This window comes from Schistocerca serialis, chromosome 10 (genome assembly GCF_023864345.2).
Source record: "Schistocerca serialis cubense isolate TAMUIC-IGC-003099 chromosome 10, iqSchSeri2.2, whole genome shotgun sequence".
Lineage (NCBI taxonomy): Eukaryota > Metazoa > Arthropoda > Insecta > Orthoptera > Acrididae > Schistocerca > Schistocerca serialis.
Window position 1 is genome coordinate 183,490,554 of NC_064647.1, and position 13,372 is coordinate 183,503,925.

The following is a 13,372-nucleotide window of genomic DNA, read 5'->3' on the forward strand; positions in this document are numbered from 1 at the left end:
GTAACAAGTCTGTTTTTTTTATTTTCATTAAAATTTAATTTCATAAAGCGTGTAAATACTAATTGATGCAGTGCATTACCTTGAATGTAAAATGTAATTATAGCAAATTCTAATTACAAAATTTATTGCTAATACCAATTGAGTTAACTTTGAATATCATACTCTCTCCTGCATACCATATTAACTTTTCAGTCATAATTTACATTAATTATTTTGAAGATTTGGTTCTGTATCACTACTGAGATTTTTTTACAGATTCCCACTGACACTGTACTTGCCCAGTAGTGTTGAAATATTAATGAAGAGTGTGTCTCACTTTCCTAGCTTCTTTAACTAACTTGATGACGTAATTTTCCTATGCCTCTCAGATTATTTTTCTGCCATTGTCCCAGGATGATGATACACAATTTGTGTCATCTTTCTTTTCCAATTGTCCAACATAACTCTTCACACATGTATCCAGTGAAAAACTATGTAGCACACAAATAGACAATGTGATTTTCTCTACAGCTCTAATTGGTAGCTCCATTTTCTTAAGGAAAATTCTGAACCTGTTGCTCAGTATTCCACAAGAATTTTCAGAAGTTCTTCTTGCCCTGTTCAAACAGTAATTAAATATTTTCTGCTGGTGCGTTATAATCTCTAATAAGGCACTGCAGTTTGAGTTCCCGACAATGTCTCTGATTGAGGAATATTCACTAAATTTTCAGCATCAGTAAGAATTTCACAGTGTGAACTGAATCTGGAACATTCCTCCATCATTAACCCTCCCATTACAACCCACTTCCATAGGTGTAAATTTATAATATGCATCAAGTGTCAGTAACACAATGCCAATTCCTCCTTTGTAATTGTGACAATGTGAACTCGTACATCTTTGGGGTCGGAGTTCCACATGCCTCCCACCTAAAGCACCAAGGCAGTTTGGAAAGTTCCACATGTTTTGGAACAGTTACATGTTTCCATTCACTTTCTGTTGAGGCCATCTGAAGGACAGAAAATATGATGTGAATATGTCGAGGGGACTTTCATACACAGTTGAGCTTAAAACTCTGGAATCACTGTGTATCAGACATATTTTCCCCTAAGAATTGAAAATGGTAAGTTATGAAGTGCACTGATTTTGTCTGAAACTTTCTGAGGTAGGGGAGGGACAGTTTGGGCCTATAAATTGTAAGGTTCAAATCTTAACATAAACTTTTACAATGTGGAGCTACATATGAATATAATTGCCGAACTATAAAAATATGTGATAATGCCTGCACATAGGCACAGCTGAAGGTTGGGTTGGAGATACTGCATTCCCCACATACTTTTTGGAAATTGTTAAGAATGTCGTTTTTAAGAATTCGTTGCTATTTTTAACAAACTTAGCAGAATAAAGGGAATGCTAGGGGATTGACAATTAACTAAATGTAACAAATAAAACTGCAGCAAAAGGTTGTGGCAGAGGCACAGAGAATACACCCCCACCCTGAAATAAGTTTCTTGCAAAGAGTAATACTTCTCAACAATAATGGTTCACTTATTGTGTTTCTCAGCTTATGTAAATGTGTTATTACATTAACTTATTTTGGTCATATTCTGAAGAAATGTAATGAAACCAGCATACCTTCATGTATGAATGCTTCAAGCACTGGTAAACTGCGTTACAGGTTTCAGACATAATTGAGGAAATCATGCTTATAGCTATTCTGAATGAAAACATTAGGCTTCTGTAGCTTTCTCCAGTATCTAGGAGACTTGGTGTTAGAACTAACCTAAATAAAATTATGGAAATAATGACAAGCTTACAAGTATGTGCTGTGTGTCCAGCAGCTTAGTAATACTAGGCTTATATCAAGGTACCTACTCACATATTTGAAGATGAAATACAGTCTCACATAACTATGTTTTGCCTCATTATTTTTGTACCTACTAAATGGAGCAATGTTAAGAATTCCTTGTTGCCCATCCTCAGAAAATTTTGTATGATTCCCTGTCCTCCAACCTCAGTTCATTGTGTAATAGACAGTGCAATACCCAACTGCCGTCATCACGTCTTAAAATCCGAGGTCTACTCCACCATCTTCTTTTATGCTGATGTAAATTTCTTTGTTTACATTGTGAAAGTATTACTGCAGTAATGACTGCATAAACAGAAGCTACCACTCTCAGTTCATCATCAGCCATTTTCTAAAATAATGTTGCACCATCTGCAGTCCTTATGTATACAAAAATAGCTACTCATTGTGTGTACAAACATAGCTACCAGATGGCATGCTAGCTATTGAAACAGGAAGTTGTGCCATCCTATTGCACCATTAGTGGAACAAGATGTCGTTGTCTGTACAGGGCTTTAATGCAGTGCTTCTCCTTTTAACTGTATGCTGCCCATGATGATCACTACAGTAATGGAGTACCTCATGATACCTAAACAAACAGGAAAAATCAGTGCTAAATGTTCTACATGGACCCTGAAGCGCAAGCGACAGACAAATGCAGCAGAATAATGCAAGTGGGGTGAACATCAAATGGTACATTGCTCCTTACAGTGTGCATTAGCCAGCCACCTGGCCCCTTTATGTACACTTCACTATGGAAAGTTCTTCCAGCAGTTGGAAAGTGGTATGTGATGTGCTGTTCTCCCATGTCAAATGAACCTTCTGATACCATTGTTTGTTACATCCTGTAACGTAATGAAGATGACGTGTGTGATGTCATTTGCACACAAATAGAAACAAAACATAAGTCGTTCATTCTTTTGTGTCTTTATCAGTATTTGCAATATATATTTTGGTGACATCTGTAATGGAGCCTGTGGCCCAGGATGGTGCAATGGTGCCAATTTGGTTATGTTTTGTCAAAGCCAACGACTGTGAATACAAAATCTTTGATGTATTGGCCCATTTATCTGTGGCATAGCCTGAGGTCTGTGTGTAGATTGAAATGGAGTATGGTCGTGAGTTGGCAAAGTGATATCACACTCTTCAGTTAATCTCTCTCTAACAACATTTCTCTTTGGAGTGGTAGTTTGGTAGAATGGGGAGAAAAATTTATACCTTTTGAAAGATCAGAAGCAGCTGTCAAGTTGATGCGGATAATGGCATTTGAAGAACTGCATGAAAAAAATGAATGGGATAGACAAAAAGATTGTCTTAATACGGTATGATTGAATGGAAAGCAGACAGTTCGGTAGTGTCCCTGTGTGAACACCACACACCTCTGTTTTTGTAGAGCTGTGCAGTATCTCTGTAATCCAGCTGTCCCTGCTAAACTGTGAACAATCAAAATCCAGACATTCAATTATTCTCCAGAAAAACACTGAGTAAATCATCTACTGAACAGGTTCCATGTTTCAGGAGTTGTCTGTATATTCTTCATGTGGAATTAATTCAATACACGGATATGACTGAATCTATTGATGGGAATGAAATTGGTGAAGATGCAGTGACATGAAATGAAAACCATTGGCAAATGCCAGACCTACAATGTGATGCATTAATTCCTTCCCGTTGATCAGTTTATTTAATTTCAGGGCATTTAATTTGTTTCATGTCTGTCCCTTGTCACATGTAATGCATCTTCCTACACGTATCAAAAAAAGTTTTGCATCACCCCAGTTACCAGAATTCCTGAAGATAGACGTTGACTGTGGATATTGTATCACAGACAAAGTCCCTTTGACTGTTCAGAGATGTCACTAAACCTGCCCAAACATGTAAACAACCATGCATGAGCAGCATCTATTAGATGGAGGGGGTTCGACAGCCGATCAGTTCGTCATTCCGCCAGGAAGCGGGTACGCAGCTGGAATATCTGTAGTTCAACCGTGCCTAGACGGTCAATACCACTGTTCAATCGCATCCGCATGGTTACTTTGTGCCAGGAAGGGCTCTCAACAAGGGAAGTGGCGTCTTGGAGTGAACCAAAGTGATGTTGTTCGGACACGCAGGAGACGCAGAGACATGAACTATCGATGACATGCGTCGCTCAGGCCTCCAAAGGACTACTACTGCAGTGGATGACTGCTACCTATGGATTATGGCTTGGAGGAACCCTGACAGCAACGCCACCGTGTTGAAGAATGCTTTTCGTGCAGCCACAGAATGTCGTGTTAAGACTCAAACTGTGTGCAATAGGCTGCATGATGCGCAACTACACTCCTGACGTCCATGATGAGGCCCATCTTTGCAACCACGACACGATGCAGCACGGTACAAATGGTCCCAACAACATGACGAATGAACTGCTCAGCATTGGCATGACGTTCTCTTCACCGATGAGTGTCACATATGCCTTCAAACAGACAATCGTCGGAGATGTGTTTGGAGGCATCCCTGTCAGACTGAACACCTTAGACACACTGTCCAGTGAGTGCAGCAAGGTGGAGTTTTCATGCTGTTTTGGGGTGGCATTATGTGGGGCTGACGAAGGTGCCATAACAGCTGTACAATGCATGAATGCCATCCTCCGACCGATAGTGCAACCATATCAGCAAGGCATTTGTCTTCATTGACTACAATTCGCGTCCCCATCATGCACGTCTTGTGAATGACTTCCTTCAGGATAACGACTTCACTCGACTGGAGTTGCCTTCAGGCTCTCCAGACATGAAACCTATTGAACATCCCTTGGATAGATTGAAAAGGACTGTTTATGGATGACTTGACCCACCAACCACTCTGAGGGATATACGCCGAATTGCCATTGAGGAGTGGGACAATCGTGACCAACAGTGCCTTGATGAACTTGGGGATAGTATGCCACAACGAATACAGGCATGCATCAATGCAAGAGGACGTGATACTGGGTATTAAAGGTACTGGCGTGTACAGCAATCCAGAGGTCTCGCTGTACAGTGGTACGACATGCAATGTGTGGTTTTCATGAGCACTAAAAAGAGCGGAAATGATGTTTATTTTGATCTCTATTCCAATTTTCTGTACTGGTTATGAACCTCTTGGAACCAAAGTGATGAAAAACTTTTATTGATGTGTGTGTATTGCATTGTATTAGACTAACTGGATATTGAGTGGATGATGGAACACTACTTTTGGAGAGGTGGGTAGGATCTTGGGTAGGATGTCCCCCATTTCAGAACATGATGATAAATAATCGAAGCACTCATGAAGGATTTGGTTCAGTCGTTCCATTCCATGATGATATTGGATAACAAAGGAGGTGCTCCTTTGCACCTGCATTTCTACAGCTGCCACACCTACCACACAAAATAAAATCCCTCACACAAAATCTGACCACCCCTAAGTGGTGTTCTGTTGCCCACAGAACCTCCACAGTATCCTAAACCATGCCAATGTGACTCCCAATCCCAAACCCTTTCCTCAGGCTTCATATCCATGTGGAAGACTTGAGATGCAAGACCTGCCCAATCCACCCACCCAGCACTTCCTATTCCAGTCCTGTCACCATCTTATACTATGCCGTCAAAGGCTGGGCCACATGTGAAAGCAGCCAAGTCACATACTGGCTCTACTGCTATCACTGCACAGCTTTTTATATTGGTATACTACTCTGTAGCACAGCATGTAGCTGAACATAACATGCCTGATTTTAATGGCTGCTTCATAACTTGGGCTATCCAGATCAACCTCTCCATCACCAGGTTATATCTGAAGTGCGCTGATGGGAGTTTCCCTTACAACACATTCTCTGCTCTCAAAATCATCCCAGCCTCAGCATAAGGTAACCTACTGTCCCCACACCCTCCGCTCAACCACTTCCACCCCTTCTGTCCTGTCACATCCTCACAATTTACATCCTCCATCTTAATTGTGCTCCACTCTCTGCGAGTGCCACTGGTCTTTTCCCCACCCTTTCTCCCCACCCCCCTACCCCCGCCCCCCACTTCTTTCCCCACAGCCCCCACGACACCGTGCCAGACAGCCTTGTCTCGCCAGCATCTAGTCTCTGCAATTTGTCAGGCTGCTCTGACTCCTTTTTCTGCCACCCCATACCCTGCTATACCACCTCCTTCTCTGCCCTACTCTAGGCTTCTCCTTACACTCAACAGTACACCACTCCATTCTGGCCACAGTGGCCCCTAGAGAGTGGTCGTGTACGCTTGAGGTATGCTTGCTTGTGGGAATGTTTGTGTGTTTTCTTTTCTTTTCTGAAGAAGCCTTTGGCTGAAAGATTAGTGTGCAACTCAGTGTATGATCATTATAGTGAGTAGTGATACAGAATTATTTTTTCATACCTACATCATAGTGATAAAAGAAGTTTCATTTTACCACATCCAGTCATAATTAAATGAGTTCCGCATGTAATATCAATTATTATGGAATTCTGGACTTAGTTAACAGTTGCTTGTAAATAGCAGGCACTCATTGTTTCAATACCTTTCAAATTAACTTTCAGGGTAAATAAAAATGTTATTTAAAAATTCATTTATACAGTATTGTAAAGACTGACATAAAATCCATGTGAAACATTTATAGTTATTTTTGAAATGAATATGTATGTAAAATTACCACTTTAAAATGTGACACTGTAGTTAACAAACCTTTATCCATTTCATTAGTTATTTTTCAATATTTGCAAACACTTGGATTTTCAAACATAAAGATTGGGATTTACGCACTCTAACATACCGCATAAAGTTGATAAATCTTTGTAAATTATGAGCTTCAGTTGTGTTTAAGCATGGTTTTATCTTATTGTAAAATTTTATAAGCAGCTCGTACCCATGTAACTGTTTGGTGGTATTTAATTGACATACTTTGTGGAATATTATCAGACTTGCATGCATAGCCATGTCTCTTAAAGTGCCACTTGTGGACTGGGGAGGAGTACCAGCCTCAGATCGAATCTTACTTGGTGGATTATCAATGAGGATTAGTGTGCTGGCTGTGGTGAGAGTGGCTTTTAGGAAGTTTCCCACATCCCAGGGAATACCGGTCTGGTACCCAAGTCCCACATCTGCTGCAAGATTCACAAAGAGTTAGAAAACTTTCACCCATTTTCATGTGAATAACAGTACAAGCAGACAATTGGGCTACACTCATTCCACACACGAGATAGCTGACATTGAGCTCAGATAACCTAACGTTAAGGTGGATGCTCGTGATAAGCAGGAAGTACGTGTATAGATATTCCGCTGTCACAACATAATTATTTGTGTTCTGTAGACCAGTTTAATCTGCACTTCTCGTACTCTGTGTTGCACCTGTACTTCACTGTGTCCTTTTCTTCAGGTGGAGGCTGTCCCACTCACATTTCCGAAGCAAGAGATGGAGCTTCTATCTGTTAAGGAAGAACCTTTGGTAAGTACGAAAGTTCACCGGTACAGAACGACTTGGCTCCTGTGCAGAAACACATTCTTGTCCTGAGCACTGAACAGTTGCATTCGTCTGTTGCAAAGGCTTGGCCGCCTGGGTCGATTGCCGGATGCCAACTTCCACACTTTGAACAATCTCACTGCTCTCTATTCACTATAACATTGCAACTCAGTCTTCATAGAATTCACAAGCAATGCAATATCTTGATTATTGTGCATGTGAGAGTGTATACAGTGCCACTAAATTTCTGACAGGAGAGGCAAACATGGAAGCAAGAATCTCATTAAAAGCTGTGCTTGAGAGGGCTGCAGGAACAGCTAGCTATTCAAATCAAAAATAAAAGTATAAAGAAGGAGGGGGAAAACATAGCTATAAGAAGTGTGGTTTTAGGTTTTCCTTCCCTCCCTAAGAAAATCTTGAATATACACACACATAAAAAAAAGTTTTGCATCACCCCGGTTCCCAGGACTTCTGAAGATAGACGTTGACAGTGAATATTGTAGCACAGATAAAGTCCCTTTGACTTGTCATACATGTCACTAAACCCATCCAAAGATGTAAACAACAATGCATGAGCAGTGACTCTTAGATGGAGGGAGTCTGACAGACGATCAGTTCCAGTCATTCCACCAGGAAGGAGGTACACAGCTCATGTTGTCTGTAGTTCAAGCATGCGTAGACGGTCAATAATGTGATTCGATCGCATCCACATTGTTACTTTGTGCCAGGAAGCGCTCTCAACAAGGGAAGTTTCCAGGCATCTCGGTGTGAACCAAAGTGAAGTTATTCCGACATGAAGGAGATACACAGGGACAGGAACTGTCAATGACATGACCACTACTTACGGATTATGGCTCGGAGGAACCCTGACGGAAACGCCACCATGTTGAATAATGCTTTTCATGCAGCCACAGGACTTAAGACTGTATGCAATAGACTGCATGATGCGCAACTTCACTCCCAACGTCCATGGCGAGGTCCATCTTTGTAACCACGACACCATGCATTGCGGTACAGATGGGCCCAACAACATACCGAATGGACCGCTCAGGATTGGTATCACATTCTCTTCACCAATGAGTGTCTCATATGCCTTCAACCAGGCAATCGTCGGAGACGTGTTTGGAGGCAACCCGGTCAGGCTGAAAACCTTAGACACACTGTCCAGTGAGTGCAGCGTGGTGGAGGTTCCCTGCTGCTTTGGGGTGGCTTAATGTGGGGCCGACGTACATAGCTGGTGGTCATGGAAGGCGCTGTAATGGCTGTACGATACATGAATGCCATCCTTCGACCAATTCGCGTCCCCATCTTCCACATCTTGTGAATGACTTCCTTCAGGATAACGACATCATTCGACTAGAGTGGCCAGCATGTTCTCCAAACATGAACCCTATTGAACAAGCCTGGGATGGATTGAAAACAGCTGTTTATGGATGACGTGACCCACCAATCACTCTGAGGGATCTATGCCGAATCGCCGTTGAGGAGTGGAACAATCTGGACCAACAGTGCCTTGATGTACTTGTGGACAGTACGCCACAACAAATACAGGCATGCATCAGTGCAAGAGGATGTGCTGCTGGGTATTAGAGGTACCAGTGTGTACAGCAGTCTGGACCACCACCTCTGGAGGTCTCGCTGTATGGTGGTACAACATGCAATGTGTAGTTTTCAGGAACGATAAAAAGGGCAGAAATGATGTTTATGTTGATCTCGATTCCAATCTTCTGTACAGTTCTGGAACTTTTGGAAATGAGGTGCTGCAAATTTTTTATTTTTTATGTCTTTATTTATTTATTTTTTGTGTGTGTGTGTATTCATGCGGATACTCATCTGGGTGGCATCACCCAGAAGACATGATATTTCTGCTGACTGATTTCTTGCCATCTTCAAGCATTCCTGATGATAGATTGATATCTGCTGGGTTCTGCTTGTATATCCTTTTCCCTTCGCCACAGCCTCCAGCCGGCCGCCTCCGGGTGCGAACCTGGTCCATCGGTTTGGGGAACTGCGACATTAAGAAGTTTATGTAGGGTCCACAGTTGTGCTGTGGCTGGTGGTGAATGCATATCTCTGCTGGTGCAGCATCCATCAGTTGTCAGGGATACCTGAAGGTGGTGAGAAAGTGGATTGCCGAAATATTGCAGCTTAAAGGCACCAGACTGAATACCTGAGAAATATTCAATAATATGAAAAAGATAGACTGCTACTCACCATATAACAGAGATGTCCAGCTGCAGACAGGCCTGTCTGTCTAAGACGCAACATCTCCTCTGTATGGTGAGTAGCAATCTATCCTTTTCCTAACATTGTCATTATTCCATCCTGGATTTTCCATTCATCGAGAAATATTAAGGGTAGCAATAAGAACTTCTCAAGGCTTCACTACATGAGGAAATGTGAAGAATAATATAATGTAAGTTTTATACAGGGTGATTCAGGAAGATATGTAAATAGTTTAATGTGTTATTCTACAATTAAAACTAAAGAAGAAAGTTCATGTAACATAGGTCTGCAAATGTTTAGTTTCAGAGTTATGGCTAATAAAAGATTTTGCCTGAAATTTAGCAACTTTGCTAATCAACAGTGCACTGGGAAAGCAAGTATATGAAACTGATTTTTAAATATTCCTGAGTTTTCATATTGATCAGAACTTGTATTTGAGACCATGTGAAATGAATTTCTCAAATACTTGCATTAGAAACATTTGCTCCATGTGTAATTGCTGATTTGCTGATGAAAACAATAAAAAATTAGCTTATGTTGTAGACTTTCATTCACTGATTCCTAATGGAATAGCTCTTTGTGGCAATTCCATGCACAGACACAAAGTATTCATTACACTTAGATTTGCTGTAAGGATGTCATCTGGTGTCCATCCTCAAACTCCATGTAGGCAACTGTTTAAAAGATTAGGCCTTAATACTTTTAATCTGTCACAAAGTTCACTGAGGCACCATTTGGATATAACAGCAGCATTCATAAATATAACACTAAGAACAAAAATAAACTCCATTATTGACAACTTAACCTTTCTCTTGTACCAAAAGCTGCAAAATATTTGACCATTGCCCTTATGAATCAATGGTACTGACATTTAATGAAAGCTTTGTAAACAAATTGAAATCATTTCTGCCTACAAATCCATCCACTCCACAGATGGGTAACTGAATGGATATTGTCTGTATGTGGTTGGCTTACAGTTCACAAATTTCATGGTAGATTAAGATTAAAAAAATATAGTCATGTAAATTGTCAGCATATAACCATGGCTGGGTAAGCAAAGTGTGTGTTATCTGTGAACCTACTGAAAAGTCATCTATATACATACTCTGTAGACAACTGCGAAATGCAAGACATACAGTACTCATAGTGAGTTGTCACAAGACCCACAGAAGTGTGAAAGGAAAATATCTGTATATCTACATCTAAATACTTTAGGAATGACACAGCAAAAGACAAAAGTGAGTGCACTCTGGCTGAGGGAAAAAAAAAGGGATTACTCTGAAAGGTAGAAAGTTTCCTTTCTTTTTTGTGTGTGCCAGTCAACAACTTTATACAGGGTGATTCAAAAAGAATATCACAACTTTAAAAATGTGTATTTAATGAAAGAAACATAATATAACCTTCTGTTATACATCATTACAAAGAGTATTTAAAAAGGTTTTTTTTCACTCAAAAACAAGTTCAGAGATGTTCAATATGGCCCCCTCCAGACACTCGAGCAATATCAACCCGATCCAACTCGTTCCACACTCTCTGGAGATGTTAAAGAATTGGCTGTTCCCTCAGCTCGAACAAGAAGCACAATAATTCATATTTCAGCAGGATGGAGCGCCACCACATTGGCACTTATCTGTCCGTAACTACCTGAACGTCAACTACCCGAGGCGATGGATCGGCCGCCAGGCAGCCCGTGACAGAGCACTTCATCACTGGCCTCCAAGAAGCCCTGATCTTACCCCCTGCGATTTTTTCTTATGCGGGTATGTTAAGGATATGGTGTTTCAGCCACCTCTCTCAGCCACCATTGATGATTTGAAACGAGAAATAACAGCAGCTATCCAAACTGTTATGCCTGATATGCTACAGAGAGTGTGGAACGAGTTGGAGCATCGGGTTGATATTGCTCGAGTGTCTGGAGGGGGCCATATTGAACATCTCTGAACTTGTTTTTGAGTGAAAAAAAACCTTTTTAAATACTCTTTGTAATGATGTATAACAGAAGGTTATATTATGTTTCTTTCATTAAATACACATTTTTAAAGTTGTGGTATTCTTTTTGAATCACCCTGTATTTCTGCTTTTCAGTTTGTATCTCCTTTACTCCTAAGGTACTTAGTCTGCCAGAGCTTTGCTGTAAAATTATACCTACATCTGTATGTAAACATGATTAAATGTGTTGTAAAAGATTCTTTTTATAGTGATGCATGAGCTTTCCTTCTCATTCTATTCACAGATGAAATTTGGGTAAAATGGTTGCAGATATGCCTTTCGCTGCTATTAGCTTTTTTATTTCCGCTGCCTCTGCAGCAGATGTACATGGCATGTGATAAGTATTTGTGCATTCTGTCCTGATAACTGATTCTTAGATTTATTGATATAGATTTCATGGGATATTTGGCATATAGTATATTGAAGTCATCCTTTGTCAAATCGCGTTGGGACTTATCTGGAACATGCTCTCGAACATGTACTTAAAGATGGTCCGAGCTAAATTTATAAGCAAAGAAAAGAAATTAAATAAAACTATATCAGGAGTCAGTATTTTTCCATGTACATTTCAACCTTTATATTTCTGACATAGCTGAAACTGGTGCAAAGAGGTTTGGATGTGCTGACAATCTAGTATTTGCGATTCAGTGCAAAGAGTTCAACCCTCAGCAGTATCAATTTAAACAACAAATAAACTGGAGATCTATATGAATCATACAGTACTTCCCTACCAGAGTCACCTTAATTATCTTGGAATTACGTTTGATAGGACACTATATTCAGGAAGCATCTTGAAAAAATGTCTTGAAAATTAAGGAAATGAAACAACCTAACCCAGGAAGTCTGAGTACTAACTGGAGAGCATTAGCAGATATGTTTTGAACTTTGGTGCTCAGTTTTGTGTTTTCTGTGGCTGAATTTTGTGCTTCAGTGTGGTTGGACAGCCCTCGCATAAATAAAACAGTGGAAAATTCAGATTGAAATGTAACAATATTATGAAAAGGATAGTTGCTACTCACCATATAGCAGAGATGTGGAGTGTTGCAGATAGGCACAACAAAAGACCTTTCACACAATAATCTTTCGTCCAACAAGGCCTGTGTCAAAAGTAGGCAACAGAGACCCACCCACCCTCATGCCTGCCAGAGCATGCGCCCCCCCACCCCCCCCCCCCCCACCCCACACACACACACACACATATAAATGCCTATATGGCTTGGCACTGTGCCATATTGTGCTTTAAGTGTGTAATGTATTTCAGGCTCTTTCACCCTACTGACATAAATTTTGTGCCAGTATAATGTGGAGTTATTTGATAGAGTTTCAGTTTATGGCTGGGCAACATGTAACTTGATCTTTTTTTGGTCTCATTGTGGTTTATTTATGTCTCTTGTGAATCTGCTGATCATAACTGTGTGTAACTCATTGTTGGTTCATCAGCAACTTGTGTGCATCTGTAGCCTTTAAATCGTTAGCCTTCAGACTTTGACTCCTCTATACAGTTGCAGAGCTTTATGGGTCAGTGACATTAGTAGGTTGTAGAGAAAACACAACTCCCTATTTTAAAACCATTTTCATTATGCTTTAACCTTAAGAGCTGGTAGATGCAGGGAGGAGAGCACAGGTCACACCCACCTGCAAGAAAGACGAGAACTGAACTACTATCCAGTATCCTTGATACCCATTGCTTGCAGAATCTTAAAATATATCAAATCTAAAGAGGTGTCTGAAACTGAATGATCTCTTCTATGATGACCAACATGAATTGGGTAAACATTGATCCATGAAACATGAGCCGTGCTTGCCTCTCACGACATTGTAAAGCCATGAATTGAGACAGTGAGGAAGATGTAGTATTCCTTCACTTTCAAATAATA

The 13,372-nt window shown here is 40.6% G+C and overlaps 1 protein-coding gene across 9 annotated transcripts in view; it reads left to right on the forward strand.

The window, feature by feature from the left end:
- The window catches only part of LOC126425006 (zinc finger protein 271-like), an 87,104-nt gene that overhangs the window by 25,621 nt on the left and 48,111 nt on the right, over nucleotides 1-13,372 (forward strand). For all 9 annotated transcript variants that reach the window (XR_007576244.1, XR_007576243.1, XM_050087909.1 and 6 more), the window contains one exon: nucleotides 7,197-7,265. Coding sequence is in view for 7 of the 9 variants with exons in the window: in XM_050087909.1 (XP_049943866.1) it covers nucleotides 7,197-7,265 (69 nt within the window). In the remaining 2 variants the exon portion in view is untranslated. The remainder of the gene's footprint in view (nucleotides 1-7,196; nucleotides 7,266-13,372) is intronic.